Source organism: Mugil cephalus, chromosome 7, assembly GCF_022458985.1.
Source record: "Mugil cephalus isolate CIBA_MC_2020 chromosome 7, CIBA_Mcephalus_1.1, whole genome shotgun sequence".
NCBI classification, from domain to species: Eukaryota; Metazoa; Chordata; class Actinopteri; order Mugiliformes; family Mugilidae; genus Mugil; species Mugil cephalus.
The window spans coordinates 21261913-21287395 of NC_061776.1; the positions used below are offsets into that span (position 1 = coordinate 21261913).

The 25483-nt window shown below is 43.6% G+C and overlaps 3 protein-coding genes and 2 long non-coding RNA genes across 6 annotated transcripts; 3 read left to right on the plus strand and 2 right to left on the minus strand.

The window, feature by feature from the left end:
• Positions 1 to 2226: 2226 nt before the first annotated feature.
• Positions 2227 to 11878, plus strand: LOC125010172 (discoidin domain-containing receptor 2-like). Its single transcript, XM_047588553.1, has 17 exons — positions 2227 to 2410; positions 3167 to 3273; positions 4293 to 4395; positions 5082 to 5319; positions 6232 to 6379; positions 6535 to 6637; positions 6712 to 6919; positions 7241 to 7481; positions 7576 to 7641; positions 7993 to 8129; positions 8624 to 8834; positions 8951 to 9174; positions 9424 to 9551; positions 9632 to 9844; positions 9960 to 10194; positions 10535 to 10684; positions 10816 to 11878. Exons 2-17 carry the CDS (start codon positions 3189 to 3191, stop codon positions 10957 to 10959), a joined length of 2634 nt encoding a protein of 877 aa, XP_047444509.1. The 5' UTR covers positions 2227 to 2410; positions 3167 to 3188; the 3' UTR covers positions 10960 to 11878.
• Positions 11879 to 12450: 572 nt separating this feature from the next.
• Positions 12451 to 16301, plus strand: LOC125011278 (3-keto-steroid reductase/17-beta-hydroxysteroid dehydrogenase 7-like). The gene is made up of 9 exons (XM_047590406.1): positions 12451 to 12626; positions 13247 to 13450; positions 13561 to 13653; positions 13759 to 13873; positions 14197 to 14391; positions 14477 to 14581; positions 14707 to 14763; positions 14869 to 14967; positions 15600 to 16301. The coding sequence occupies exons 1-9, from the start codon at positions 12592 to 12594 to the stop codon at positions 15714 to 15716; spliced, it is 1020 nt and encodes a 339-aa protein (XP_047446362.1). The 5' UTR covers positions 12451 to 12591; the 3' UTR covers positions 15717 to 16301.
• On the minus strand, positions 16111 to 18774 carry LOC125011280. Its single transcript, XR_007113153.1, has 2 exons — positions 18643 to 18774; positions 16111 to 18559 (listed from the first exon to the last, which is right to left on the minus strand). It is a non-coding gene; the product is annotated as an uncharacterized LOC125011280 (long non-coding RNA).
• Positions 18656 to 25426, plus strand: serbp1b (SERPINE1 mRNA binding protein 1b). 2 transcript variants are annotated; one of them, XM_047590403.1, is made up of 9 exons: positions 18656 to 19056; positions 19766 to 19946; positions 20169 to 20309; positions 20518 to 20589; positions 20921 to 20995; positions 21253 to 21430; positions 21848 to 21913; positions 22111 to 22305; positions 23657 to 25426. In XM_047590403.1, the coding sequence occupies exons 1-9, from the start codon at positions 18801 to 18803 to the stop codon at positions 23714 to 23716; spliced, it is 1224 nt and encodes a 407-aa protein (XP_047446359.1). In that variant the 5' UTR covers positions 18656 to 18800; the 3' UTR covers positions 23717 to 25426. The 2 variants fall into 2 exon arrangements, with proteins under 2 accessions (XP_047446359.1, XP_047446360.1); XM_047590404.1 differs by having other exon boundaries at positions 22114 to 22305.
• Positions 19093 to 19759, minus strand: LOC125011281. Its single transcript, XR_007113154.1, has 2 exons — positions 19592 to 19759; positions 19093 to 19502 (listed from the first exon to the last, which is right to left on the minus strand). It is a non-coding gene; the product is annotated as an uncharacterized LOC125011281 (long non-coding RNA).
• Positions 25427 to 25483: the final 57 nt, after the last annotated feature.

Sequence of the window (25483 nt, forward strand, 5' to 3'; positions counted from 1 at the left end):
GTGTCATTATGTTGTATGTTGAGTCCATTTGTTGTAACCTGCAAATTGCTGAAAAAATCCTATTTAAACTAAAATATCTCAATAACATAATAAGCAGCGTCAGTTCTCGTGGGTGACCTTTTTAAAATGTTTTCCTCATCAGTTTTTGTAACAGCTTGAGAAAATGAGGTGCGGACACGCAGAGGGTCTTTTGTGAGGGTGATGGCTCTCTATTAGAGACACACCAGCTGTGGTCATTAAACAGGGTCAGCTCCCATTAAGCGCACTGCGTCTGCAGACAGTACTAGCGGCGTGATCCAAGCAGATAAGCTTGAAAATATGAATAATATCATCCATTACCCACCCACATCCAACCACGACACCCTGCAACTGCACGAGTGCAGCTGCTGCTGACACAGATAGTGGGCGGCCCCCAGGAATTGGCCTCTGCTTTAATCTGCTTCATTATAAGGAAAAATTATCTGAAGTATCAGTTTTCTCACACCCTCTTAAGTCTCCATTGGTTCTTTGCAGCTAAAATGAATTTGGGGATTGTTGCGTCACTGTACGTGCAGCGTTATATCTGTCTCTAAGTGTGGCTCTTTTAGTCTGATTGGCAGAATGTCTGAATAGGGATGGCAATGCCAGTTACTACAGACCTGTTCACTTTCATGTTTTACTGACAGTAAAAGTTATGTCAAGAGATGAAGAGTTTCCCGATCACTGCCTAGTCAAAACATTTACTTCTAAAGTTAGATGCAGATATTGATGGATCTGCATAAAATTAAAAAATAGTGAAGACTTCAGGCAGTGCTATTTGATTTTCTAGGTATTTTTCATATTTATTCTTCTTTAAACTTTTAGAAACCTTGGTTATTTACTTGAAGAAGGTGTCATAACAGAAAGGAAGATGTAGAAAACATCTACTTAGCAGTCACAGTGTTCATAGAGAACCTTAAATTGTTATTCTTGGCACATTAGCATTTAACTGAAGATGCTATTGTGCCATCGTAGCCCACAGTCCCTAGCACTAGGGACACGAGTATGACTGCAGCCAGTCAAACTAGCTGTCTGTTACAGTAAAATGTGGCAGTCCACCTGATTCCCAGTAAATCACATTAATCATTATTCCAAAAAGATTACCATCTGTCCTCAATCCCCACGGATGTGGGACTGTGAGTCACCAGCTTCAGCTTCTGTGCGTCCGGTTTGGGATTAGATATTTGACTGGACATGGAGGGGATGTGAACCAACTGCTTATCTAACCACAGGCCAGTTTAACATGGCAGCTATTTGTCTTAACTTAGCATGAAGGCTGACATGGTAAAAACAGCTAACAAAGGCCAAGCTAGCATATTGTTTGCACATCGTGGCTTTGTGTCCAAAGCTTACAGAATGTGAGTGCACATGTGCACTAAATATGAAGATATGCTTAGCAACCAATAGCATAGCAACTTTACTAAAGCTAAATGAACACCTGACCAGACATAAACATAAACTGAGCCTTACGCCAACAGAAGACCCCGGATGTACTACAATCCAGTGAAGACTGGTGGTTTCACGAAAAACAAGACTGAATAGGTAAGTACTTTGGATACACAGCTGCATAGAGATGTCTCATATTTTTATCCTGCCTACTTCCTCTCTCTGTCACATTTACATCAACTGTCATTTTCAGACAAAACACCCTGAAGAAATAAATTCAGTTTGTCCTGTCTTAAATCCATGTCTTCTCAGTGGAATCAATATGAAAACATTATCTTCAACTGTGTGTAACATATCTGTATTGTACGCTTTTAATGCAATGTGAACAAAGTTAAACGAGTTTTCCATGAGACCAAAGTTTTCTGATTTTTGTAATCATGCCTGACGACCGAACAAGCTTTGGTTCCCTTTGTGCTGCTGCCACTGTGTCCATTTTTCTTTTAATCGCTGTCTTGACTCATGTCGCTTATAAACAGTGCGTTCTTTTCTAAACCACCCTGTCTGCTTCAGTAATTAGCAGGTTTTCCTCTGCTGGAAAATGAACTCCAGTCTGTTTTTGTCAGTAGCTCTTGGAGGAAGCTGCCAGATACAGAAGCTCTCAGCTGCCTCTGTGGTCCATAATTGAAACCATTTGTGGATCAGCTGGAATTCTGGGATTTTGGCCTCACCTCAAAATCCAAAGCGTGTTATTTTCTCTGTTTCTTTCCTGCAGCCAGAGAGGCTGTTACATCAGCTTTCCCTTCGTCTCTCTCTCTCTCTCTCTCCCTCTCCCTCTCTCTCTCTCCCTCTCTCTCTCTCTGTCCTTCTCCGTCTCTCTTCCATTCCCAGAAACTCCTTCCGAGGAAGAGGTCAGCAACTTGCAGCACTGAATACATCAACTCTCAGTAGATGTGGAATACTCCCCAAGACAGATGGTTTCATAAAAAGGAGAAAAGAACTTGCAAACGTAAGTCAAATCTGTATTTTTCTCATGTGTTTCTGTTAAGGCCAGAGTCCACACCGACTATGAATAAAGTTTCTGTCCGCTCGGCTCAGTTTAGGGAGTGACATCATGAAGGAAAATACACAGCTTTAAAATAGTACACGTGGAAGGAAGACAATTTATACACAATTTATATTGCTACTTACATGTATGCGGTGACGTTAGTCACTGATTGTCACAACACCTATAGAGAAACAAAAGAGACACACATGCACAAGAGACACACATGTTTCACTATAAGTTGGTGGTGCAGTATATTAAATTTGCATATACTATGAAGGAAAAGAGGTTTCAATTCACTCTTATGAAGTACTGGCACAGACATGGAGAGATCCCACCACATAATTAACGGTGAGCGCAGTTTCTGTCCAGTGGTCTAAGTTAACGCCATGTTTCAGACGTGTAAGTCACAGAGAAAGTAACAGGGTTTTATACAAAAGAAGTGAATGAAGGTGCTGTGCATTGTATTGGCAGAACCCAGACTCACAGTGATGAGTGCGTGTGCATTTGCCGTTGTGAATCCCGACAGGGTTTTATTATAAAATGATGTGTAACATCTTCAGCAGAGCCTTGAGTGCATTTCTATATATCTATATATATCTGAAAAGATATATGCTTGTGTGCTAACTTGATAAATGTCAACATAGCTTAGGGTCACGCTGATGGATTAGCTTGATGCTGCTCGTCCACCCACTGATCCAGGCCCTCCCTCCCTTTTAGGTGTGCAGCTCCTTGAGAAGCAATGAAGGTCACGGAGGTGAAGCTGATCAGGCTCCATATCTTCTTGCTGCTGCTGGCTGTCACTGTAAGATGTCAAGTCAACCCAGGTAGACATTTATCTTCGCTTTTCTACCATTAAGGTGACAAGTAGGGGTTCATTATCTTGATGAGGGACAATTTGGACGTGGTGGTCATTACAGGGGATTTATCCCATGACATTTTAAATGTGATTGATCACTGAAGCAGCTACAGACTGAGGTCAGCCTCACATTTACTTCTCAATACGTGGTCAATGCACATATTAGGTACAGAAATGTTATATTCAAGTTTAAAATAACCCTTTTCATACTCCTGGGGGGTTAGCATGTTGACAGGATGGAGGGGAGAGTCAGGTTTAGGTGGGTGGGCTCTGAATTGAAGAATATAATGTGTTTGTGTTTGCATGTGTGCGTCTATGAGTGTGTGTTTGTAGGTGGTTAAGCTAATGGTCAGAGAGCAAATATCCTCAGAACAAGCAGACCTTTCACAAGCAAAGTTGAGGGGGGGTTTGTGGAAAAGAAAGTCAGACGGTTCGTAGGTGCAGTTGTAGGTAACACACACACACACGCATGTGCACGCACACACGAACATGCACAACTTCCCGTAGAATATTTTCACAGTCAAAGGCTTATTTGTCCATCTGCCGTCTCAAAGCCCATGTGAGGGATTTCAGTTGTGTGAATAAAACGCAAATGTCCCTTAACTAGCAGGTAGCGATGGAAGGAATTACATTAACACTATGCTGGGTCTCGTTTAAAACTCAAAGGATTCTCTCACGCGTTTCTGGTAGAAATCATGAAACAGATTAAAAAAATGAAGAGCGGACGGCTCTGAGGCCGCTCCCTTCCCATTTTGCTTAGACTGGCACCTACACAGTGATGCCTCTGTTTGGCTTGAGAGGCCTTGCAGGGCTGCAGGAAGAGGACCTGGGGAAGGGGGGTGCAAGTCCTGACCATTTAACACTCAACTCCTCAAGTCCTGCACATGCTTAAAAAGAACTAAAAAGTGTAAAAGCATACATCAACATCACCATGTACGAACATATTCACGCAAAATGTGTATCACTGTTGCTTCATGTGCTTCGTAGAAATGTGTCGCTATCCTCTTGGGATGACTGGTGGACAGATTGAGGATGAGGACATCTCTGCCTCCAGTCACTGGTCTGAGTCCACTGCTGCAAGATTTGGAAGGCATGTTCAATCGTTCATTTACTTCCTTCGGGAGAAATACTCGTGCAATATGTAATTCAGTATTCGCTAAATGTTTATTGAGTAGAATAGTCTCTGACCTCATGGTCTTACTTTCAAACATGGCGGCCGTTGCCATTCGTGGTAAATGTTTAGTATGAACTGAAACTGCTCGCAAAAGCTCCCTTAGGGGTGGTGCGGCAAAAGGTGTGACAAAACAATCACACTCTTGATTAGCTCATTGAATCACATCATCTTCACCAGCTGATGGAGTCGGCTCATGTGTCATAGGTTGCAAAAAATCAATCCGCAAAAGAAGATTGTGTGAAATGATGAAAATACATAAATGCTCTTTGTCGGTGAGAAGGAAGTGGATTGCATACCCGTGGAGACAATCAGCCTGGTTTAGTTTGATAATCAGCATACAATATGTGAGTTTTATAAAGAAGCTATATGCTGAATAATTGAATGACCTTTGCGTTGTGGCAGTGTAGAGCAGCTGAAGGTCTCCACATGCATGAGTTCATTAACATAGTAATAGCATGCTGTTCACAAGATAAATACCCTGACTTTGAGCTTTATTTAAATTTCCTCACCTTGCAAACTCTTCCTCTCCTATTCATTTCTTTAGTCTTCTCCTCTTTTGTGTGCCCACACCGTCTCCTCTCTTGTTTCTCACTCCTCTACAGACTTGACTTTGACAACGGAGACGGCGACGGTGCCTGGTGTCCTGACATCATGTCAGAGCCGGACGGGCTCAAGGAGTATCTCCAGGTCGACCTGCGCTCACTGCATTTCATCACGCTGGTGGGTACCCAAGGTCGCCACGCCGACGGAATGGGTAATGAGTTCGCCCAGCGATACAGGATCAAGTACAGCCGGGACGGCAGCACCTGGGTGGGATGGCATGACAGGAAGGGAAGGCAGGTGAGCATGTCTAACATGTGAGTGGATGCCTTTGTCTCATCCACAGATGAGCCACACTGTTCATGTCTGACTCAGCTTAGGCCTGTGTGTAATTCTGAAATGGGATTTATTATCAGACCTAAGTTTAAAATACAGACTCTATTTTAAAGAGATAACGAGTGTTCTGTCTCAACATATACGAGATACATGTTTCAAATTTTCCATTAATTATCGGTCTCAACAAACTAAAATAACGGAAGACAATTGAGATATTTGTATTTAACTGGATATGTTTCTATTTTCAGCTGCGTTTTTTACCTACTAGTGACTTTTCAGACAGAATTTACACATTCGCAAACATACACAAAAAGAAAGAAAGAATATCTGACCACAAAGGGTTTTCGTCTGAAGCATAGCTCATAAATTCTGAACCCTGAGCTTATAAAATATCACGTTTTATTAAATATAACAACTTATAAAATGCCTATAGTTAAATCCTACCACAGTTCAACCAGCTACAGCAGAAAAACACTAGTTTCAAACAAACAGCTCAGGTGTAGCACTTTAGTGCAAGTGAAAGGTTCATATATTTTGTATTTCCAATGATGACTGTAGTTCAACATTCCTGTTTTAAGGATTTGAATACTTCTTTCACTGTTGTTGATTGTTGGGAACCAGGAAAATGTGGTTTGACTTGACAGTGGATGTTTAATACGATGGGAAAGGTTTCCTCAAATGAAATTAGTCAGATTTCAGTTGATTTTCAAATATTTATGCTGTTAGAAAGCCACACGCAGCATATTTGGTCCTTCGGCAACCGCACACACAGTTTTTGTTAAACTAGTCAAAGCATTAGCACCATGAATATTTACGTGGTTTGGTCTTCATCCATGACACATTTCACTCAGTCTAAATCCGCCTCTCCTCTTCCAGGTCATCGAGGGCAACAGGAACGCTTACGATGTGGTGCTAAAGGATCTGGAGCCTCCCATCATAGCTCGCTTTGTCCGCTTCATGCCTGTGACGGATCACTCCATGATCGTGTGTATGAGAGTGGAGCTCTACGGCTGTGAATGGCTGGGTTAGTCACAACTCTCCATTACACACACTCTGACACCGTCAGCCGGTTCCACTTGTGGCATCGTGCTTTAATCTGGTTTTCTTTCGAGTATCCTGTAAACACGCTGTAAGTAACTGAATCATGCCTGTTTGTATTAACAAACATGCCCGTTTCAGATGGACTGATGTCTTATAGTATTCCAGACGGACATCAAATGATCTACAGAGGCCTGGACGTCTTCTTCAACGACTCGGTTTATGATGGAGCTTCAGCTGAAAGGTCCGGTAGCCTTTTATTTCAAAAAAAAAATAATGAAATGTAGTCCTTTTGCTAATCAAACTCTTAACCTTCAGTTCGTCCGTACACCCCTTCACCAAACTGACAAAGGGCCTCGGCCAGCTGACAGACGGCACGTGGGGTCTGGACGATTTCCTCCACAGCCACATCTACAGCATGTGGCCTGGATACGACTACGTGGGCTGGAACAACAGGAGCTTCCCCAGAGGTTACGTCGAGCTGATTTTTGACTTTGACCACGTCCGAAACTTCACCTCCATGAAGGTGAGGAGTTGGCGCAGGAAGAAAACGTTGGCGGCATTTCAGTGAACGGCTTAAGGTGGAATATTTTTAAAAGCGCTGAGTGGACACTCTGCTGAATGGATCCGTGTTGGCCAAAGACCCATCCTCCGCAGCTGCTGCGAGCTTTACTGGGAGATAAAATGTGAAATAATTTAGTCAAATTAATGTGATCACTGCACCAGCTTCGTCTTTCCTTTTGAGCTGAGGACTGCAACATAATAACCATTTGCCAGAAACATGTAGTCCTTTAATTGTGCTTTCTTATTTTTTTTTTTTTTACAAATCCTACATCCACCTCCGCAGGTTCATTGCAACAACATGTTCAGCCGTGGAGTGAGGATGTTCAGACAGGTCACCTGTTATTTCCGGTCAGAATCAGAGTGGGAGGCCGACCCAGTGACGTTCAGGCCAACTGTTGACCGCGTGAGCCAAAACGCCCGTTTTATCACAGTGCCCCTCGGGGACCACACAGCCAGCGCCATCAAATGCCGTTTCCACTTCAGTGACCTTTGGATGCTGTTCAGCGAGGTGGCCTTCCAGTCAGGTAGAACAAAAAGACAGTGACGTCTCATTAGAAGCTGGACGTCTGCCACGCCATAAATCACTCTTGACTGTCTATACGTGAATTTCCCTCACAGGTTCGGCAGTGTACAACACATCGTTGACTCCTCGCAAACACGGGCCCCCCACAAACATCCTGCCAGGTTAGAAACCAAAACCATCTTCTGATAGTTTCTCATTTACTGCTGTAATTGCAGTAACACAACAGTCAGGCGGTGGAGGAAAACACGTGGCTGCTGGAAAATGATGTGTGTTATTTTTCATTCAAACACATTTCATTTGTATGGGAATCACGTGTAATGATTTTGTAAAGTTTAGTGCAGGTTATTGCTGAGTTTTCAATTAAGTGTTTTCTGGTTAAACACTGCCCCCTGCTGAGATGATCGGAAACTACTCATTCCCATAAATATGAGGCTGATTCTTTTAGCTCTAATGAAACATGAAGGGGGCTATGACAGGCGACATGAACTCTTACCTCTAATCTGGTTTGTTAGGGGACGATCCTACCCATAAAGTGGACGACAGCAACACCAGGATCCTGATTGGCTGCTTGGTGGCTATTATAGCCATCCTAATGACTATCATAGTCATCATCCTGTGGCGGCAGGTCTGGCAAAAGATGCTTGAGAAGGTGAGAGGAGAGTGTTATTGTATCCAATCGATGGGTGAACATTATTTCAATTTATGACGGTCACAAGGCCACATTGTTGTTGAATGATGAGAGGCCGCAAAACCGTGTACGTCTGCAGGACAAAAGACTGAATGCAAAGTTTGTCTGCAGGTTAATTTAAGATTAACACACATATGTAGGAAACGGACTAAATAAGTGACAAGGAGATGCAATAGACTTTTTTTAAAATAAGTAAAATTTAAACATCTTTTTTGTGTTCTGTGAAAGAATAAATATTAAAAGGGGGGGTGAAGCAAATCTCGTTTTGATTGGATTGTTTTTAGAAGATGAGTTTCTCCCACGTAGACATCAGTACATCAGACGGTCAGTAACGGTCAGAATTGCTGCATATTGAGAGTTCTTCATTTTCTCCGTCTCCATATCTTCTGATATCCATCTGTGACACACACTATGTTGGCAGCAGATTGTAATCACTGCTCTCACGTGTCCTTTAGGCGTCGCGTCGCATGCTGGATGATGAACTCACAGCTCGTCTCGCCGTCCAGACCCAGGCCTTCTCCTTCCACCACTCCTCCCTGTGCAGCGAGGGAGGCTCGACCTCCAACTCCACCTATGAGAGGATCTTCCCCCTCTGCGCTGACTACCAGGAGCCTTCACGCCTCATCCGGAAGCTGCCAGAGTTTGCTCAGTCCTCTGAACACCTTGGTAAGTGGGCGGAAAAAAAAAAAGAAAAAGAAAAGAAAAGAAAAGAAAGAAAGAAATGTCTTCGGAGTTCGACTGAAGCTGCAAATACCGTTCTGTGCGTTTCTCTTCCGCATCAGAACTGAGCACCTCCTGCAGAGCCCTCGCAGCCAGCGCTTCAGACAGTGCGCCCCACTATGCGGAGGCAGATATCATCAGTCTGCAGGAGTCTTCAGACAGCAGCACCCACTCCATCACCGCTGTCAGCATGAATCTCTTCTCTGGCACCGATTCATCCATGAGAGAATTCCCCAGACAGAAGCTCACCTTCAAGGAGAAACTGGGAGAGGGACAGTTTGGAGAAGTATATTCACTCTTGCAGCTCTAATTTTCTTTTTTTTTTTTTTTGTCTTTTGCTGTCATTGTGCTGGTGTAACTCAGTTATATAATTCAATGACAGAACCTGCTGTGTGGTTAAAGCACCAAGCTGTGAAATGCAGTGTCTATACATGCTGACTAATAGGCAACACCTAATGGTATTAAACTGAGTTAAACAGATGGTTCCAAGTGGTGCCAAGAGGATGATGTACTGACAGAGTGCTTTCCTGAACAGGTGCACTTATGCGAGGCAGAGGGCATGCAGGACTTCCTGGATGAGGATTTGTCTATAGAGGGTAACAATGAGTCACCTCTGCTCGTTGCAGTTAAAACACTGAGGGAAGATGCTAACAAGAATGCCAGGTAAAAGCAGCGCGGAGATGCACTCTATTCATTCTCTTCATGCAGTCTCCAATCCAGCGGTAAATTACAACTGTTTGCAGGAATGACTTCTTGAAGGAGATCCGGATCATGTCCCGTCTGAGGGACCCCAACATTGTCCGTCTGCTGGCAGTGTGCGTGGACACAGACCCTCTGTGCATGATCACCGAGTACATGGAAAACGGAGACCTGAACCAGTTCCTGTGCAGCCTCAGACTAAAAGAGGAAGACAAGGCAGACGAGGAGGAGGAGAAAGAAGGGAAGAGCATGGTCTGGTAGGCTCCTACCTTGAGATGAAATCGCACAATGATTATCAGGGAAACAGCAGCTAGAAAACACAATGGTAGAATCAACACACAATCTGTACTTTCCTGTCTCCTGTGACCTCAGTTATGTTAAGCTGATTGGCATGGCGGTGCAGATTGCATCTGGTATGAAGTACTTGTCCTCACTCAACTTTGTACACCGTGATCTGGCGACTCGCAACTGCCTGGTGGGTAAGAACTACACCATAAAGATTGCTGATTTTGGCATGAGTCGGAACCTGTACAGAGGGGACTACTACCGGATCCAGGGGAGAGCGGTCCTGCCCATTCGCTGGATGTCATGGGAGAGCATCCTGCTTGTGAGTTATTGTGATTATAACCTGTTAGTCATTGTTTAATTTGAGAGAAAGGCTGTAAATTATATAGATCTGACACGGATTTCAGTTAGATATTATTTACATGTTATGCGCATTAGACTTTTGCCAAATTTAGATAAAAATGTTTAATACGAAAACAAAATCTGATTTTTCATTGTACTTTTACTGAGAGTAAATGGACAAAATTACTACTGTATAAACTGTAAGTCCACCAGCTTTGACTTCTGAATCTCAGCTATATTTATTCCATGTCTATGAACCAGCATCCCTGATAAGTCCATGCAGGGTTTGGGTTCAAGTTGTTTGTTGTCCATCCTTTCAGGGAAAGTTCACCATGGCTAGTGACGTGTGGGCGTTCGGCGTGACTCTGTGGGAGATCTTGACTCTGTGTAAGGAGCAGCCCTACTCCCAGCTCTCTGATGAGCAAGTCATTGAAAACACAGGCGAGTTCTTCAGGGACAAAGGGAAGCAGGTGAGGATCAGAGGCAATAGTTTACTGTGCATCACATATTTCTATTGTATCTGATATGTTATAGATTTGCTTTTATGTTTTCCTAAGCGTTTTAGGTATGAATTATTAGTATTTTTGCTTTATTTTCCCAGGTGTACCTTCCCAAGCCTCCATGCTGTCCCGACAGTGTCTACAATGATCTGATGCTTGGCTGCTGGCGGAGAAACGCTAAGCAGAGGCCGAGCTTTCAGGAGATAAACACTCAGCTGATGGAGAGCCTGGCACAGCAGAAATGATATACAATTTCACACTGCTGTGCAAACGCCTGGCTGGCTCCCTTTAGTGTGAATCCATTTGGAAATAATTAGAGACAATCCGTCAAACTTCCACCCTTTTGTCCTTGCTTGCTTGCCACAGTGGTGCTGTAAATAATGAAAGATGAACGTATACACTTGAACGGAGCCTTATATTGTAGATATTATGCAAGTTAGCATTTCACATAGTGTATTTATTAATTTCTCTTTATTTCTTTTGCAATGTCTATTTATAGAGTACTCTGTGTGAATTGTAGGTAACACAACTGTTAATACATTTTACTCCTTTTCTATACATGTAATTCTATTGCACATTTATTATAGAATGTCTGCACTATAACAAACGTTTCTACTTTTGCTTTAGTCCAACATGATGAGAATGACACGATGATGAGGAATGTGTTTCCCTATGCATTTATGTGTTTTATGCTCCTTTGCATAAATAGATTTGCTGTACATACTGTAGTATAGAACAAGAATATCTGTCACACCAAAGATTCATGTTATTAAAGAAAAAATAATATTTCATTATGAGTCACACTTTCTTTGTCAATTTCTTAACCTGCTGGTGTTAAACACTCTCCACTTCTTTAGGTTCAGTAGAGCATTCTAACAAATGCATTTATAACTTTGTGGTAGTCATGTTCACTTTATGTGCAGTAGTTAAATGAGTTAAAATGAGTTTGTCAAAATAATAGAAACATCACAGCCCAATAGTACTACAAAGCACAGCCTGCAAGATTAAAACAGAGCTGAATCAACAGCTCTCAGTTACTAGTTCCTAATGCGTAACACTGTATCATAACCTTCATGGCGTTAATATTTAGCACAGGATTTCTATATTATAATGCATTTGTTTTCACTAGTGGACCTACACCAATTAGGCATAACATTATGACCACCTTCACAATATTGTGTAGGTTTACCTTGTGCCTCCAAAACAGTTGTGACTCATCAGAGAATGGACATGGGTCTTCTGAGGGTGTCCTGTGGTGCCTGGAAACACAACGTTGTTAGTGGGGGTCTTTGGGTCCTATGGGTTGAGGGGAGGGGCCTCTGTGGACCATCCCACAGATACTTGATCAGTTTGAGATCTAGTGACCTATTTTTTTTTGTGTGTGTGTGTGTGTGTGTGTGTCAGGCTGCATCCTGCTGGGGATGGCTGCTGCCATCAAGGAGTGTCATTGCTATGGGGTGGGGGCGTCTGGTCTGGTCTAGGTGGGTGGTACATGTCTAAGTAACGTCCACATAAACGTCAGGTCCAAAAGTTTCCCAGCACAACTGTGAATTGTCACAAGATGATCAATGTTACTTCTCCTGTCAGTGGTTTTAATGTTGTGGCTGATCGGTATATACACACGAAACACAAACTCGCAAAGTGCTGCGCTCTGTCACCGATTTGGGCCTCCCCGCTCTCCGTAGTAGTGGAAGCTGATTGGTCAGCTGCTTGTTGTCGTCCAATCACACCACGTAGCTGCTCGTGCATATAGGCTGAGTGTTGTCCCCGGAATCGGACGATGGGCTGAACGTCCTCCGAAAGAAGGAGCGTGAGTTGTGTCAGACTTTGTTCTGGTCTCATTTTCTTCTGCTAGTCGCTGCTAACTCCGGTCAGACATGGAGAGAGTTGTCATTGTAACCGGCGCGAACAGGTGAGTCCGCTGTAAAAACTTGTGTATAGCTGCATAGTAACACCTGTAATTAGCTGAGAAACACAAGTAAACAGTGTACCGTATCTTCACATATACTAGTCAACTTTTGCTCTGATGAACTGCAAGTAACGCTAGCTGTAATAATGTTTACATTATGATAAGTAATGATATTACTTATCATAATGTTATATCTCCGCAAATATGCGTCAGTGGGAATAAGGTACAAATAATATTTGAGGTGAACTTACACTATATGTATAGACTGTGTGATGTGATATGCTTCAGGTAAGTCACGTGTTTGACTCACCTGCTCATCCAAGTGTCTTTCTGTAGTTCACGGTTCTCTGCATTGTAGAATAAAAATGAGGACATCAAAACTATGTAATGTCACAGTAGTGACATGAAAAGGTTCTTTAAAGTGTACTTGCTGTCAAAGCAGACTCTACACACGGTAATCATGGATTGCGGGCCAATCACAATATTTATATCAAGTCAGCTTAATCTAGGGCCGTCTTCATTAATAGTACATGACTGAAACAACTAACAAACACGGACGTTTCCAGTCTGCCTTCTTTCTTTCTTCCCAGGTATTGCTAATCTCTCTCTCTTTGTGTGTACAGTGGCATCGGCCTGGCCTTGTGTGAAAGGCTGCTCAGTACGGACCGCCAGCTCCGACTGTGTCTGGCCTGCAGGAACATGCAGCGGGCCGAGGCCGCCCGCTCTGCCCTCCTGACCTCCCACAGCGACGCCCACGTGGATCTGTTGCACCTCGATGTGGGCTCTGTGCAGTCAGTGCTCAACGCTGCTAAGGAGGTCAAGGCCCGGTGAGAGACCTTTGACACAGCTGATTGTTCTCTTCGCTGTGTGGTTTGATCACACAGTCTGTCCGACTGAAATAGTTCAATCTGTTATACACGTTTGTGTGTCTCCACAGGTACAGCAGAATTGACTTCCTGTATCTAAATGCAGGAATTATGCCCAATCCACAAGTGAGCGTCACTGCTTTTTTCAAGGGTCTGTTTTCCAGGTAAACTTCTAAAGTTTTTTTTTTGATTTATTTGATATTGACTTGCAGCTGGATTGAACTGTTTCACAGTGCATCTTGTTGTGTCTCGTATCTAACACACTGCAGGAACGTCATCAACATGTTTGCGACAGCAGAGGGTCTCTTAACTCAACAGGATCGCCTCAACTCAGATGGCCTACAAGAAGTGTTTGCTACTAACCTCTTTGGTCATTTCCTCCTGGTACTTTACGTTTTACTGTCACTACACAATACTTCTATTGAATATACTGTAGAATGTCATAATATGAAAGTAATACATTCCAGATAAAGTACTTTTTTGGAAATTGTTAACAGTGACCTGCAAGCTGTTATTGGTCAATGTGTCCAGTCACACATTTTTTTTAAAGAATGACACACATAACAAATTCTGCCAGGGTATGTAAACTTTTATACAACTACTAATATAACAAGGTTGTCGATATAACGAGCAACTTCATGAAGGACAGTAAATATTTTCCCGGCATCTATGAATGTTGTATTATAACCCTTCATGTCTCTGTTCAGATCAGGGAGCTGGAGCCTCTACTGTGTCGGCCGGCTCACGCGTCCAGGCTAGTGTGGACCTCCTCGAGTAATGCCCGTCGCTCTGCCTTCAGCATCGAGGACATTGAGCACAGAAATGGAACGGAGCCCTACAGCTCCTCCAAATACGCTTCAGACATGCTCAGCCTGGCACTCAACAGACACAAGAACGAACAGGTTCGTCTGTCACAGAGCGCTGGTGCAACTATCACTGCTGGATTTAACGGTTTAACTCTCGATTGTCACGTTATTCTTTGTGCAGGGGTTGTTCTCCTCTGTAATATGTCCAGGTCTGGTGATGACTAACTTGACCTATGGTATCCTCCCTTCCTTCTTCTGGACTCTCATCATGCCCATCATGTGGTTGGTAAGCGGTGATTTATTTATATTTTTATGTTTTATTTTGTTTTCATATTTTTAGATGTTTAATATTAATATTTTATTTTCATACTAACTGCTTCACATTCTTGTATTTGCTCCCCTTCCAAACAGATTAGGATTTTCACCAACACTTTTACACTGACTCCATACAATGGAGCAGAGGCACTGGTATGTTATCGGCTCTTTTTGTCCTTTTGAAATAATCCCCATTCAGTATGTCTACCACCAGTACACTGTTAACATTTCCTCTTGCTCTGCTCTTTGTGTTTTCAGCACTGGCTGTTTGTTCAAAAGCCAGAGTCTCTGGATCCAAGAGCAAAGTATCACAGTTTAACATCAGGCCTCGGAACAAACTACACTCAGCCTCGAAAAGTGAGTAACTAGACACGTTAAGCCTTTTTCACACTGCCAGCTGGAAAAAAAGTCTGTTCTGACATAATCAGATTGGATAAATGGAAATCAAATAGTTGTAATTTACTACCCACATTTGGAGGTTGAAATTTGTTCCCAGTCAGATTTCTAAGGATGCGTCTTCTTTTGCTTTTTTCGAAATGCGGCATGCAAAGTCCAGAATGACGGAAGTGTTAAGAAGAATGCATGCTCCTGCTACAAACAAAGCTCGAGTAATAAACACCAAAACTCATTGTCTGTTGGCACTTTAGAGGGAGGCGTCTGCTCAGACAAAGATGGAAAAAAAAACCACCAGAACAATGTAGTGTCAGCACAGTGCTGTTACTGGTGCCTGTGTTGTTACCACAGCAACGCACGCTGATAGACTGGTGATGTCTGGACACAGAAATCGTATCGAATCGCTTGCAAATGACACTGCAGAAAATTTGATTGGCAAATCTGACCTGCTTACTGTTTAACCTCCTGCAGTGACTCTGCCAACACCTTTGTAGAGTGTCTAGAATGAAAACAATGAAAGCTTTTAAACTGAACAGATGATATTTCCGTGATGCTTTATGTTTAATCCAGACTTCCTGTGTGTCTCTGTTTTCCAGATGGACATTGATGATGAAATGTCTGAGGTCCTGTTTTCAAAACTTCTCGAACTTGAGAAAGTGGTCAGAAGGAAACTCAGTGAGACAAATGCTGATAACGAAGCTCATCACAAGTAACTCAGCCAGATAGAGTAGACGGGGTCTTTGGTGGGGAAGGTTTTCCTCTTTCGAAGTGGACCAGGTGCAGTGTGAACCATTTATCACAGCTCTAATTCACATGTTCACCCACTTTGGACCATCGACTGATGTGTGTCTCACAGAGAATGAATCGACCCTTAATATTCTGCCTCAGTCAAAGATTTGCTGGCTACGGGAGTGTGGTTGCTTCTGAGGTGACCACTTATAGTCAGTTGGTTCATACCAGAAGTAACAACATGTTTTATTCGTCCCAGACTCAGTATTGTTGACACAATGAACTTAAATTGAAACTTAATTTTTGCTACTTTTGTACTTTTAATGTAACATTTGAATCTGACTGTCATTTGCAAAGAGGACAATTTATTCCTTTGTCTTTGTTCATTTATATTAAACTTGTAGAGTTTGATCTCTGTCTCCCCCTTCTGGTAGTGGGAGTAATTACATAAACACTGTAAAAGCATATGCCTGCAGATGAACCCCTGTCCAGGAACGGTTACAAAGAGAGACCTTTCCACAGTTCAAAGATAATAATCTATTATTTAGAGAATAAATTCCATCCATCCATGTCTGCTTCTGCCCTTTTCTTCCTTCGGAGAATATCCGTAGACTGCTCTTTCCATCACAGTGTTTGCTCTCCTCTTCTGTCAGGCCAATCAATCAGTCAATTGTTGGTTGATGTAAAACACCAGGTGTAAAACAACCAAGTACAGTGTTTACCAAAAGCAGATTACCTCAATCGGCACTGGGTAAACTGTGTTCTCAGCATGATACCGATAGTTTTTAATGTACAAAACGCAACCCTTCAATGTTTTTTGAAAAAGAGAACTACTAGACATCTTCCTGGTCCCCTGACACCATGGTTATAAGAACCTAAAGTACATACATTAAACGTCATATAATGTACTTGACCCTCATTACAACCAGTATTCTAAAAAGCTGGTGTTAGGGGCCTTTCTGTCATATTTACAAGCCTACTCATTGTGCCTAAATGTGCCTTCTTCATATTAATAGTGGAAATATGTATTTTTCTTCACAAATATTCAGGGAAACGTTTGTCTCCTGAGCCGATCACATATTTTGACACACATTGTAGTCGGGGGTCGTCAAGTTTGCATGAGATCAATAACCGGCGGAGGTCTCATGTGCTGCCGCTTCTCCAGTGTAACGTAGATCCGACCTCCTGCTGTGTTTTCACCTGATCTGTGCATCGTGTTTCCCGGCCCACAGAGTTAATTAGCTGTTGGTTCACGGTCTGGTTTCTTTAAGCCGCGGAATGACCAGCAGCAGTGTGTGATCAGGGGATCATGTCACCGCAGCGAATACATTATAGATGGTTTGTCTAGTTTAAGCGAATGAAGCAGCTGCTGAGGTTTCTAATGGGATAGGCAAAGCGTCAACACATAAATCAGGTGTCAAGGATGATGTGTGAAAGGGTATATTCATCCTTTCACTCTTAGGTACAAGCTTGGCTATGCGGTTATGTTTTTATATTTAATACTGAACTACTTATCCTATGAGCTGATCCTGAAAGACTTGTCTGTACACGTTTACCTCAGCGACTTGTAATTTGTGTCTGTCTGCCTCTACTATTTGATTCTGTTTACTATCGAGAAAATTATATGCAATTAAACACCTGCTCTTTTTTTAGAGCAGGCTACACTTAATGTAAAAAAAAAATGCTTATTTAATATATTATTATGAGTCATTAGTTACTCTTTCTCTCCTCTGTAGGGAATGGTGTTCATTGTCTTTTGTATGAAAGGAAATGTTACGATAGTATTATGGGAGCTATACCATACACAAGTTATTTACATGATATAGTTTCCAGATAAAACTATTTCTTTTTCTACCAAAAATAAAAATCCAGAACATTTTTTTTCAAAGATGTGAGACCTATTCACTGAGTAGAAGCACTACACAGGCTCCACTAATCCCTACAGGTTCCATATCAAATTCATCCCAGTTGCATAGACAACCAGCACTGAGTCCAAACTAGGCCAAGGTCATGAAGTCCCACTCATCCACAAACACAGATAAACACTCCCCATAACGCAGATGAACGTGAAGGTTAAACATCCTGGTGAAGACCCAGTGTTTTCTGGGGGAGGACTATTTCATGAAAACCTTACAGTATCACGTGTTATCACAAGCTTGCTCAGCACACGGGACAGATTGTGAAGAAGTGTAATTTGAAGCAAACTCCACTAAACCTCAACAGGCTGTAGAACTCAGTAGCAGCCAGTAGTGCTACTGAATCCACTCCTCTGTCCTTTGTCACTGTATGTTTACACATCTGTGGACATATGTAATTTCATTAAAATGCGAAATTATTAAATTACAGAAACATTTCGCGACTCGTCTTAAACACTAGACTTCTACTGTGCTGTAAAGATTTTAGAACAAAAAGGACAGGGGTGTTATAACAACTGTCCTTATTGTTCTGGTTATTAACTTACTGGTGGTTTCAAGTTATCTTTACTCTGTTATACTCAACAAAATCCAACACAATATTATGAGATGCAAGGCTGCAGCATCAGCATAAAGTCACAGACGCACATCTGAACCATCACTGAGGTACCTACTAGTGTTTAACATTAGAATCTGCTTGGATTTATTTAAGCTGACGATGGAGTATCACACTACATTGATAAACATTCTTCACTGATTTTATTTGAGCTGAAATCTCCTTATTTGTCTATTTTTGCACATCTGTTTCTTTTCCTAAAAATAACATGGGCTATTTTTAACAAAGCAGCATCTGCAGCCACAAACTCACCAGTCTAGCGTTGTGGCGACTGACAGCGTCCCTTTCATGTTACATCCTGTCAGAGATGTAAACCCGGATTACTGGTGGAGGACATGAAAGCACCTCGTTACATAATGTAAATAAAAACATTGCAGCCACCTCGTGCTCAGATTGGTGCGCGCTCCTCGGTGTCCCGGATGGTGCTCGCACCGGAAGAGAAGGGGCAGCTCTCCCAGCCATCTTGTGGCAGCTTCCAGCGAACTGGTCGCATCAAGCCTCGTAGAATCGGAGGTGAATCCCGCTGAAGGGGCGCCATCATGCCCGGACACCTGCAAGAAGGCTTCGGCTGCGTCGTGACCAACCGGTTCGACCAGTTATTGGACGATGAGTCCGACCCGTTTGAGATCCTGAAAGCCGCTGAAAACAAGAAGAAGGAGGGGGCCGCCGCTGGTTCCACCAAGACCGCGGCTCAAGCCGCGAAGCAGCCGAAGAAGGAGTCACAGAAGGACAGAAAGAACCCGCTGCTGGACAAGAAGGACGAGTCCCAAGCGCCAGTTCCCCTGAAGAAAGAAGGTAATAAAGAGGCACCTGCTCGCGGGCTTTTGTGCAGTGCATGTTTATTTTTGTGTTTTTTTTTTCGTGGCAACTGTCATGTGCATCCTCCGTTAGCTGCGTTAGCTGCTGCTGGTCTGAGCGAAACTCAGCGTGAGGTCAACATGGACCCTGTCCTGTTGTTAGAGGACAGACTGGAGGGAAGCTACCGCAGCGTTCAGCCTTAACCAGCGGCAGGGTCCTGAGCTAACAGTCCGTCGGGTCTGTCGCAGAAAGTGGTTTCCTCCAGCATCCTCCAGCCAGGAAGGTGCAGGGTCGTGTTTCTGTCTCGGGCTGCGCAGCTCTGCTGGCAGCTCCAGCCTTTGCAAAACAAATGTGGTAGATGTTCACCTGTGCGCCGGGAGAACCAGACACTGTGCTCTTTGTTTCTCCTCTGGGTGCAGTTTGATCAGCTGGAGCTGAAGATCCTAAAATGAAAATGTTTAACTGGTTTTAATGCTAAGAGAGGTCAGCTGTGCAACGTAGCTGCTGTAAAGGGAAATTAGAGGTGACACACTCATCTTGTGTTGCGTCGGTTGCTGTAGGTGGCACTTTGCATCTTCCCCCACATGCACGCCGCACACCGTGCAAAACAGAAAGCGTTGACGCGGATGTTTCTAGGGCGGATGTTGACAGCGCGGATGTTGACAGGGCTTCCACGAATTTTGACTCGTGCTCCCGTGACTTGCAGGTATCAGGCGGGTGGGCAGAAGACCGGACCAGCAGGGCCAGCCTGGACCTCCACACCAAGGCGGACAGGGCGAAGGGCGACCTGGAGACAAGAGGCCAGAGCGGAGACCTCCTCGCGAGCGGCGCTTCGAGAAGCCGGCCGAGGACAAGCCCGAGGGAGGCGGAGAGTTCTCTGCAGATAAGTAAGTGTTGGTGGACTATAGAGAGCATATTCAAAACAGTACTGTGATCACAGGATCAGAGCTCACAGCTGTTGATGCAGTCGTAACTCGTTTAACCCCAGCATCACAGCAGTGAGGCTCTTGACTGTACAGATTTAATTTCATTTAGAATATCTTATTTTGTACACACGTACATGCATTGGTGCTGATCCCTTGCGTTTGTGTGTGCTCTTCGTCCGTCAGGCCTTCTGGAGACAGGCCCCCGAGAGGGCGTGGTGGCGGCCGGGGTGGGCGCGGTGGACGAGGACGGGGAATGGGCCGAGGAGACGGCTTCGACTCGCGCGGGAAACGGGACTTCGACAGACACAGCGGCAGTGACAAATCGTGAGTCAGTCCTGAGCCGACGTCCCTTCCCGCTGACTGCGAGTCGCTCTCGCGTTGGAAAAGATCTTTCAAACTGCTCGTGGTTGGCGGAATAAATAGTGTTAAGATTGGGATCGGTGCTGTGCTTCATTTGTCTTTCAAGTTCTGCAAGCCAGTCTCATTTTTCTTTGTGGTCTGAATTTATTGATGGTTTCTGTTTTCGCCTCAGCAATCAGAAAAGCGAGGAGAAGCGCAGCGGCAGCGGCTCAAACAACTGGGGCAACGTGAAGGATGAAGTGAGGTGAGCTTTCGCACCCAAGGCCTGTCTGATTGGGATGTTCGTCTGGTATTTGTCCAGACTCCGTGCGCTCTCTGTGAAGTGGTTCTATTTTTATTCGTAAAACCAGCACCAGCAGCTTCGATGGGACACGTCACAGGATACTGCACGAAATGTTTACAGCTCAGTTCTGTAATACGGCCTTAATAATATTAGTTCGAAGAAATGCAGCACACAGTGCGTAGTGCTGTGGTGCGTTCGAGAGCTGGCTTGGAGCGGTGCCAGCGAGAGATAATGTTTCAGCTGGAGGTAATTTGTCCGTATTGACATGGCTGCTGTGTGTTTTTGTTCCCAGTGAACCTGAACAGACTGCTCCTCCTGAGACGACCACAGAGGGAGAGGAAAGTGCTCCTGCTGGCTCCGAGAACAAGTGAGAATCCATATCCTGTCAGTTTATGTTTCAAAAAAGATCCCATCATCAGGCTTTTTTGTTTTGGATTTTGGAAGTCAGCCCGTGTCACAAACAATATTATTTCTGCATGCGCCTTTCCATAACGAGCCTGTAGTGCAAATGGGATAAACGTTGTCGCTGACCCCTTGGCCTCTGGATTAGAGAGCATGTATGGAGGTAAGAGGATTGGCGGTTTGAGGTTTAAGTTTCTACATTGTTGTGTGTCTGCATTCTAGGGAGAACGAGGTCGAAGAGGTGAAAAACGAGGGCCCCAAAGAGATGACCCTGGACGAGTGGAAGGCCATGCAGGACAAGGAGCGCACCAAGGTGGAGTTCAACATCCGTAAGCCCAACGAGGGAGCCGACAGCCAGTGGAAGAAGGGATACGTGCTGCACAAGTCCAAGAGTGAAGATGTAAGTGTGTAGATTTACGATGGAGCAGGAGGCTTTTCTTACCTGCCTCCAGCTCAGATATTTACCTTAAATCTGTGTCTTAGCAGAGTGTTGGCTTCATTTGAACTGTAACTGGTGGACTCAGCCTTCCAGGATGGTTTTTATGTTATTTTTAGGACCACTGAACACAATAAAATATGACAATAGGAAAAAAGGGTTTTTGAAGTGTCTACCCAGTGATGTAGACTTCAGTTCAGTAGAAGAAGAAGAAGAAGGAGCAGCTGTGGGAAACATTAATATTCAGCCTCACTCTCATTGTGACCTCTGTGTGAAGTTACTGTCAGATTAGCACGCTCAGGTTGTTGTGAAGATCCCATTGCCGTTCTCCCCAGTTCTCAAAATAACTTTCTGCTGGCGTTTCTCGTTTTGTTTTTCCAGAGGCCCGTCGGTGCTTTGATTGACGCCGCAGAGACGGAAGCAGAACCACCGACTCTGTTCACCAAGGTATCTGCATTTCTGTCAACGGCCTTTCAACCACACGGTTCAGGAAATATTCATTGTTAACAATCGTTGTAAAAACACCTGGTGGGAAATGGTGAGAGAACTTCAAACGCAGACGAACTAAAGAAGCACTTGAGGTGTAGCCGTTGGTCTAAGCGCAGCTCATCCCTAACGAACTTTTCGTTATCTGCTCTTATCAGCAGGGCACAGCTGACGAGTCCGCCGACCACCATTTCCGCAAACCAGCCAACGACATCACATCTCAGCTGGAGATCAACTTTGGAGACCTGGGCCGCCCCGGGCGCGGGCGTGGGGGCGCGCGCGGAGGCAGAGGAGGCCGCGGCGGAGGAGGGGGAGGCACCAGGACGGCGCGTGGGGGAGGACGGTCCGAAAAGGTGAGAACAAAAGCTGTTGACGTTGCGAGATTCGGCGCCGTTCGCATAAAGGTTTAGCTCGCCGACTGTGAACGGGCTGCGAAAGCAGTGACTTGGAAAAGCTGCTGTGGGGCGGCTGAGCCCCCTGAAATAACAGGCGAGTGACCACGCGGCCCACCGTGCAGAACTCACCCACCCACAGCCACGAGGTGGATTATAATGACGGGGCTTGTATTAAAGCTCACATCAGATACTTAATCTGTGACATTTGTTGATGTTTCAACTGACATCTGTCACGTCATATGATAATGGTTTTGTTGCACAATAAAATTACAGTTTTAGCAACTACCTACACATTTTAGGTTTTGCCAAATTCTTACATGGCTCCGTCAGGATTTTTGGATTTTTACAAATTTCATCAAACGAATTTGAGTGAAATAATTAAAAAAATAAATAAATAAATCTAAAATCTGTTTGACAATTTACTGACATTTAATATAATTTAAATGGTATGTACTGAGCAAAACCTGAACTATAGCAGCCCGAATGTAGGCTGTTATGAAGTGTCTGTAACCTGTTACATCTGTACTATTTGAAACTAGAAGAGGCTGGAACTTTTCATCGCACTTAAGTCCTTCCCTGCAAACGTAAATACTGTCTCCTCCTCTTGATTCTGCAGAGAGGAGCTACTTTCTGACACATTTGATACTTTCAGAAGAATTTTAAGCCGGTGTAGACAGCTCGGCTCATGAAAAAGTCTACATTTTACAAGCTGTTGACAGAGTTAATCTCCCATTAACTCTGGTTCATCACTGCAACTACATTTAAGGACAGCCTTTGTTATAGCTACTTTGTATGTAGCTATGTTTATGTAAAAACATGAATAACAGCAGCTTCTGAATACCAAGTATTGAATATTGTACTGATTTTCTGGATCCTTTCAATTTTAATTCACAAGGGTTTGATGTGACTCGATATCAATTTGAGAGTTTCGAGAGATGTTGGTTTTGAAATCTTGGTTGTGAAAGAGCTTTTCACAAAACGTTAATCATTGGGTCCAGATATCTGTGGTATTTCCACAATGTTTTCCCTCTAGTTGCCCCATAGTCCATATGGCCCTCGTCTTCTCTGTCATCACATCCAATCAGCTGTCAGGCCTGACAGTGCTCTTTGAGTTGTCATGTTTTGGATCTCGCTCACATGTGGGTGTTGCGTGGTCTGGCAAGCTGTGTCATGCAAAACTAGTCTGGCGAGACCACAGTGAGATTTCTATGGAGAGGGTGCAGGAAATTACGTTTATTTATGAAATGATTTTTCAAATCAAGATTTTTTTTAACGCTCTCTCTTGTTTCTCGTGTGTTTGCTACACCAGGCCAGTGGAGTGTCAGTCCCCAACGTGGACGATCCTGAGGCCTTCCCAGCTCTGGCCTGAAGGCTTCTCCTTTCACCACCAGCCCACCCATCAGCCCTTCCGGGGCCCCTCCTCTACGAGGCTTGCATGCTTACCACATCTTCAAGTATATAAGAAAACAAAGAAACAACAAAAAAAAAAATTAATGACAAAAAAAAAAAGACTGTCATCCCATACCACTCACACCACCAGGGGACTCAAATTTTACCTGTTTTAAAGGAGAACAAAAGACAAAAAAAAGACGGAAAAGGACCTCTTGTTACACTGAAGTTTTGTATTTAGGAACATGAAAGCAGGGATGTTTTCATACTTTTTCTTTTTTTTTTCAGAGATTATGCATACTTCATTGATATTTTTGTGCTGCTTGAATTTATGCATTTCTGCATTTATTTTGAAGTGTATTTATCTCTGCCCGCCCCTCCCAAAGCTTTTGTGCTTTTTATTCTCATGACTTCAGCTCAGTATTATGGGGTCATCTTTAGAAAAAGACTTTCTACTGGAGTCCCCCCTCTCCCCCAGTAATACACACTGATGTGGTAGCACTACACTACATAAGAAACGTATACTAGATGTCTGAAGTATGGCTTAACATGCATTTAAAGTGTAATTACTTGGATCCTAACTACCCATCAGTTTGCGAGGCACAAATTCTGGATGGGTAAGCAGGTAAAGTGACTTCCTACTAAAAGCTTGGTATTTTTCTGCTTATTGTGCAGTGAAAGTTAATGCCTCTTTTCCTTTCATTTTGATAGCTTGCCTTTTTTTGTGGACCAGTGGTTAGTAATGCTTCGTATCCCCTGATCCAGATGTGCTACCTGTGTTTTCAGGGTGTCCCAGCGCCCCATGTATCCTTAGGCTGGTCCTTTTAGGTCATACAGAGTGTACTACTTTTAACTTCCGGACCACTAAGCAGATATTGTATTTTATTTTGTTAAGGATAAGTGAGTATGTCAGTGTGTGTGTGTGTGCGTGCAGCAAAATGTGCGACTGAATGTGTGAATTTGACAGCTAGTTACTTAGAATTTAAGTATTCCTTTGCTCTGAACTTCTCAAGCAGTAGACCACAGGTTCTCACCTGAAGCAGTGCATACTGTCCATTGAGAAGCGATTGTTGAAATGTAGGTGAAAATGATGGATAGACCATGGACATATCTTTAGAGCATCTGTACCGTCTTTCAGATCTCAAAGCACTTGGTTTTATCAGCACTAGTCCTCTGAAGATTGTTTTTTCTTCCCCTCCCTTGAATCACACTTGCTGTTTGTTTTTCTCTTTTTGTTGTTTTGTTTATTTTTTTTTTTTTTATCAGTGCAGAAGCATCAATGCATAATTTGTCTGAAAGAAACATGGGCTGTCATCGTGGATCAATCACGAGCTACAGAATGTAATGTAAGCTAATGGTGCTTTCAGCCACCTGTGTCAGCATTTCCAGCAGTTATTCCTTTTTAATAATGTGGGGTTACAGTGGGCGGGGGGGCGGGGGAGGGGCGTTACAGTGAAGTGAATTTGAAGCTTTACACGTCGAGCTTTGCAAAGACGTGCTCGCGACTGCGCTGATGCAGGTGGTTGGAGCAGTTTTCTCGTAGGACTGTTTGAGCCACGTGACGACGAAACTTTCTCTGCAAACATCCCTGTTCTAATAAATTGCTTTAGAGGTGTTACATGTATTCTGTCAATGGCTGTTCGGTTGTTTTCAAATCGATGCTGTGATTTTAAAGGTGTATACAAATGTGCTGCTGACTCCTCCTTGCTTTAAAAGTAACAACACTTTTGTGTGCTTCACCGCAACA

Coding starts and splice junctions, on each gene's coding strand:
- LOC125011278 (XM_047590406.1), top strand. CDS start 12,592: ATGGAGAGAGTTGTCATTGTAACCGGCGCGAACAG. Junction 13,654..13,758: donor TTCAAGGGTCTGTTTTCCAG/GTAAACTTCTAA, acceptor AACACACTGCAG/GAACGTCATCAACATGTTTG. Junction 14,968..15,599: donor ACTACACTCAGCCTCGAAAA/GTGAGTAACTAG, acceptor TCTGTTTTCCAG/ATGGACATTGATGATGAAAT.
- LOC125010172 (XM_047588553.1), top strand. CDS start 3,189: ATGAAGGTCACGGAGGTGAAGCTGATCAGGCTCCATATCTTCTTGCTG. Junction 4,396..5,081: donor ACTGCTGCAAGATTTGGAAG/GCATGTTCAATC, acceptor ACTCCTCTACAG/ACTTGACTTTGACAACGGAG. Junction 10,685..10,815: donor TCAGGGACAAAGGGAAGCAG/GTGAGGATCAGA, acceptor TTATTTTCCCAG/GTGTACCTTCCCAAGCCTCC.
- serbp1b (XM_047590403.1), top strand. CDS start 18,801: ATGCCCGGACACCTGCAAGAAGGCTTCGGCTGCGTCGTGACCAACCGG. Junction 19,947..20,168: donor GGAGAGTTCTCTGCAGATAA/GTAAGTGTTGGT, acceptor TTCGTCCGTCAG/GCCTTCTGGAGACAGGCCCC. Junction 22,306..23,656: donor GGGGAGGACGGTCCGAAAAG/GTGAGAACAAAA, acceptor TTGCTACACCAG/GCCAGTGGAGTGTCAGTCCC.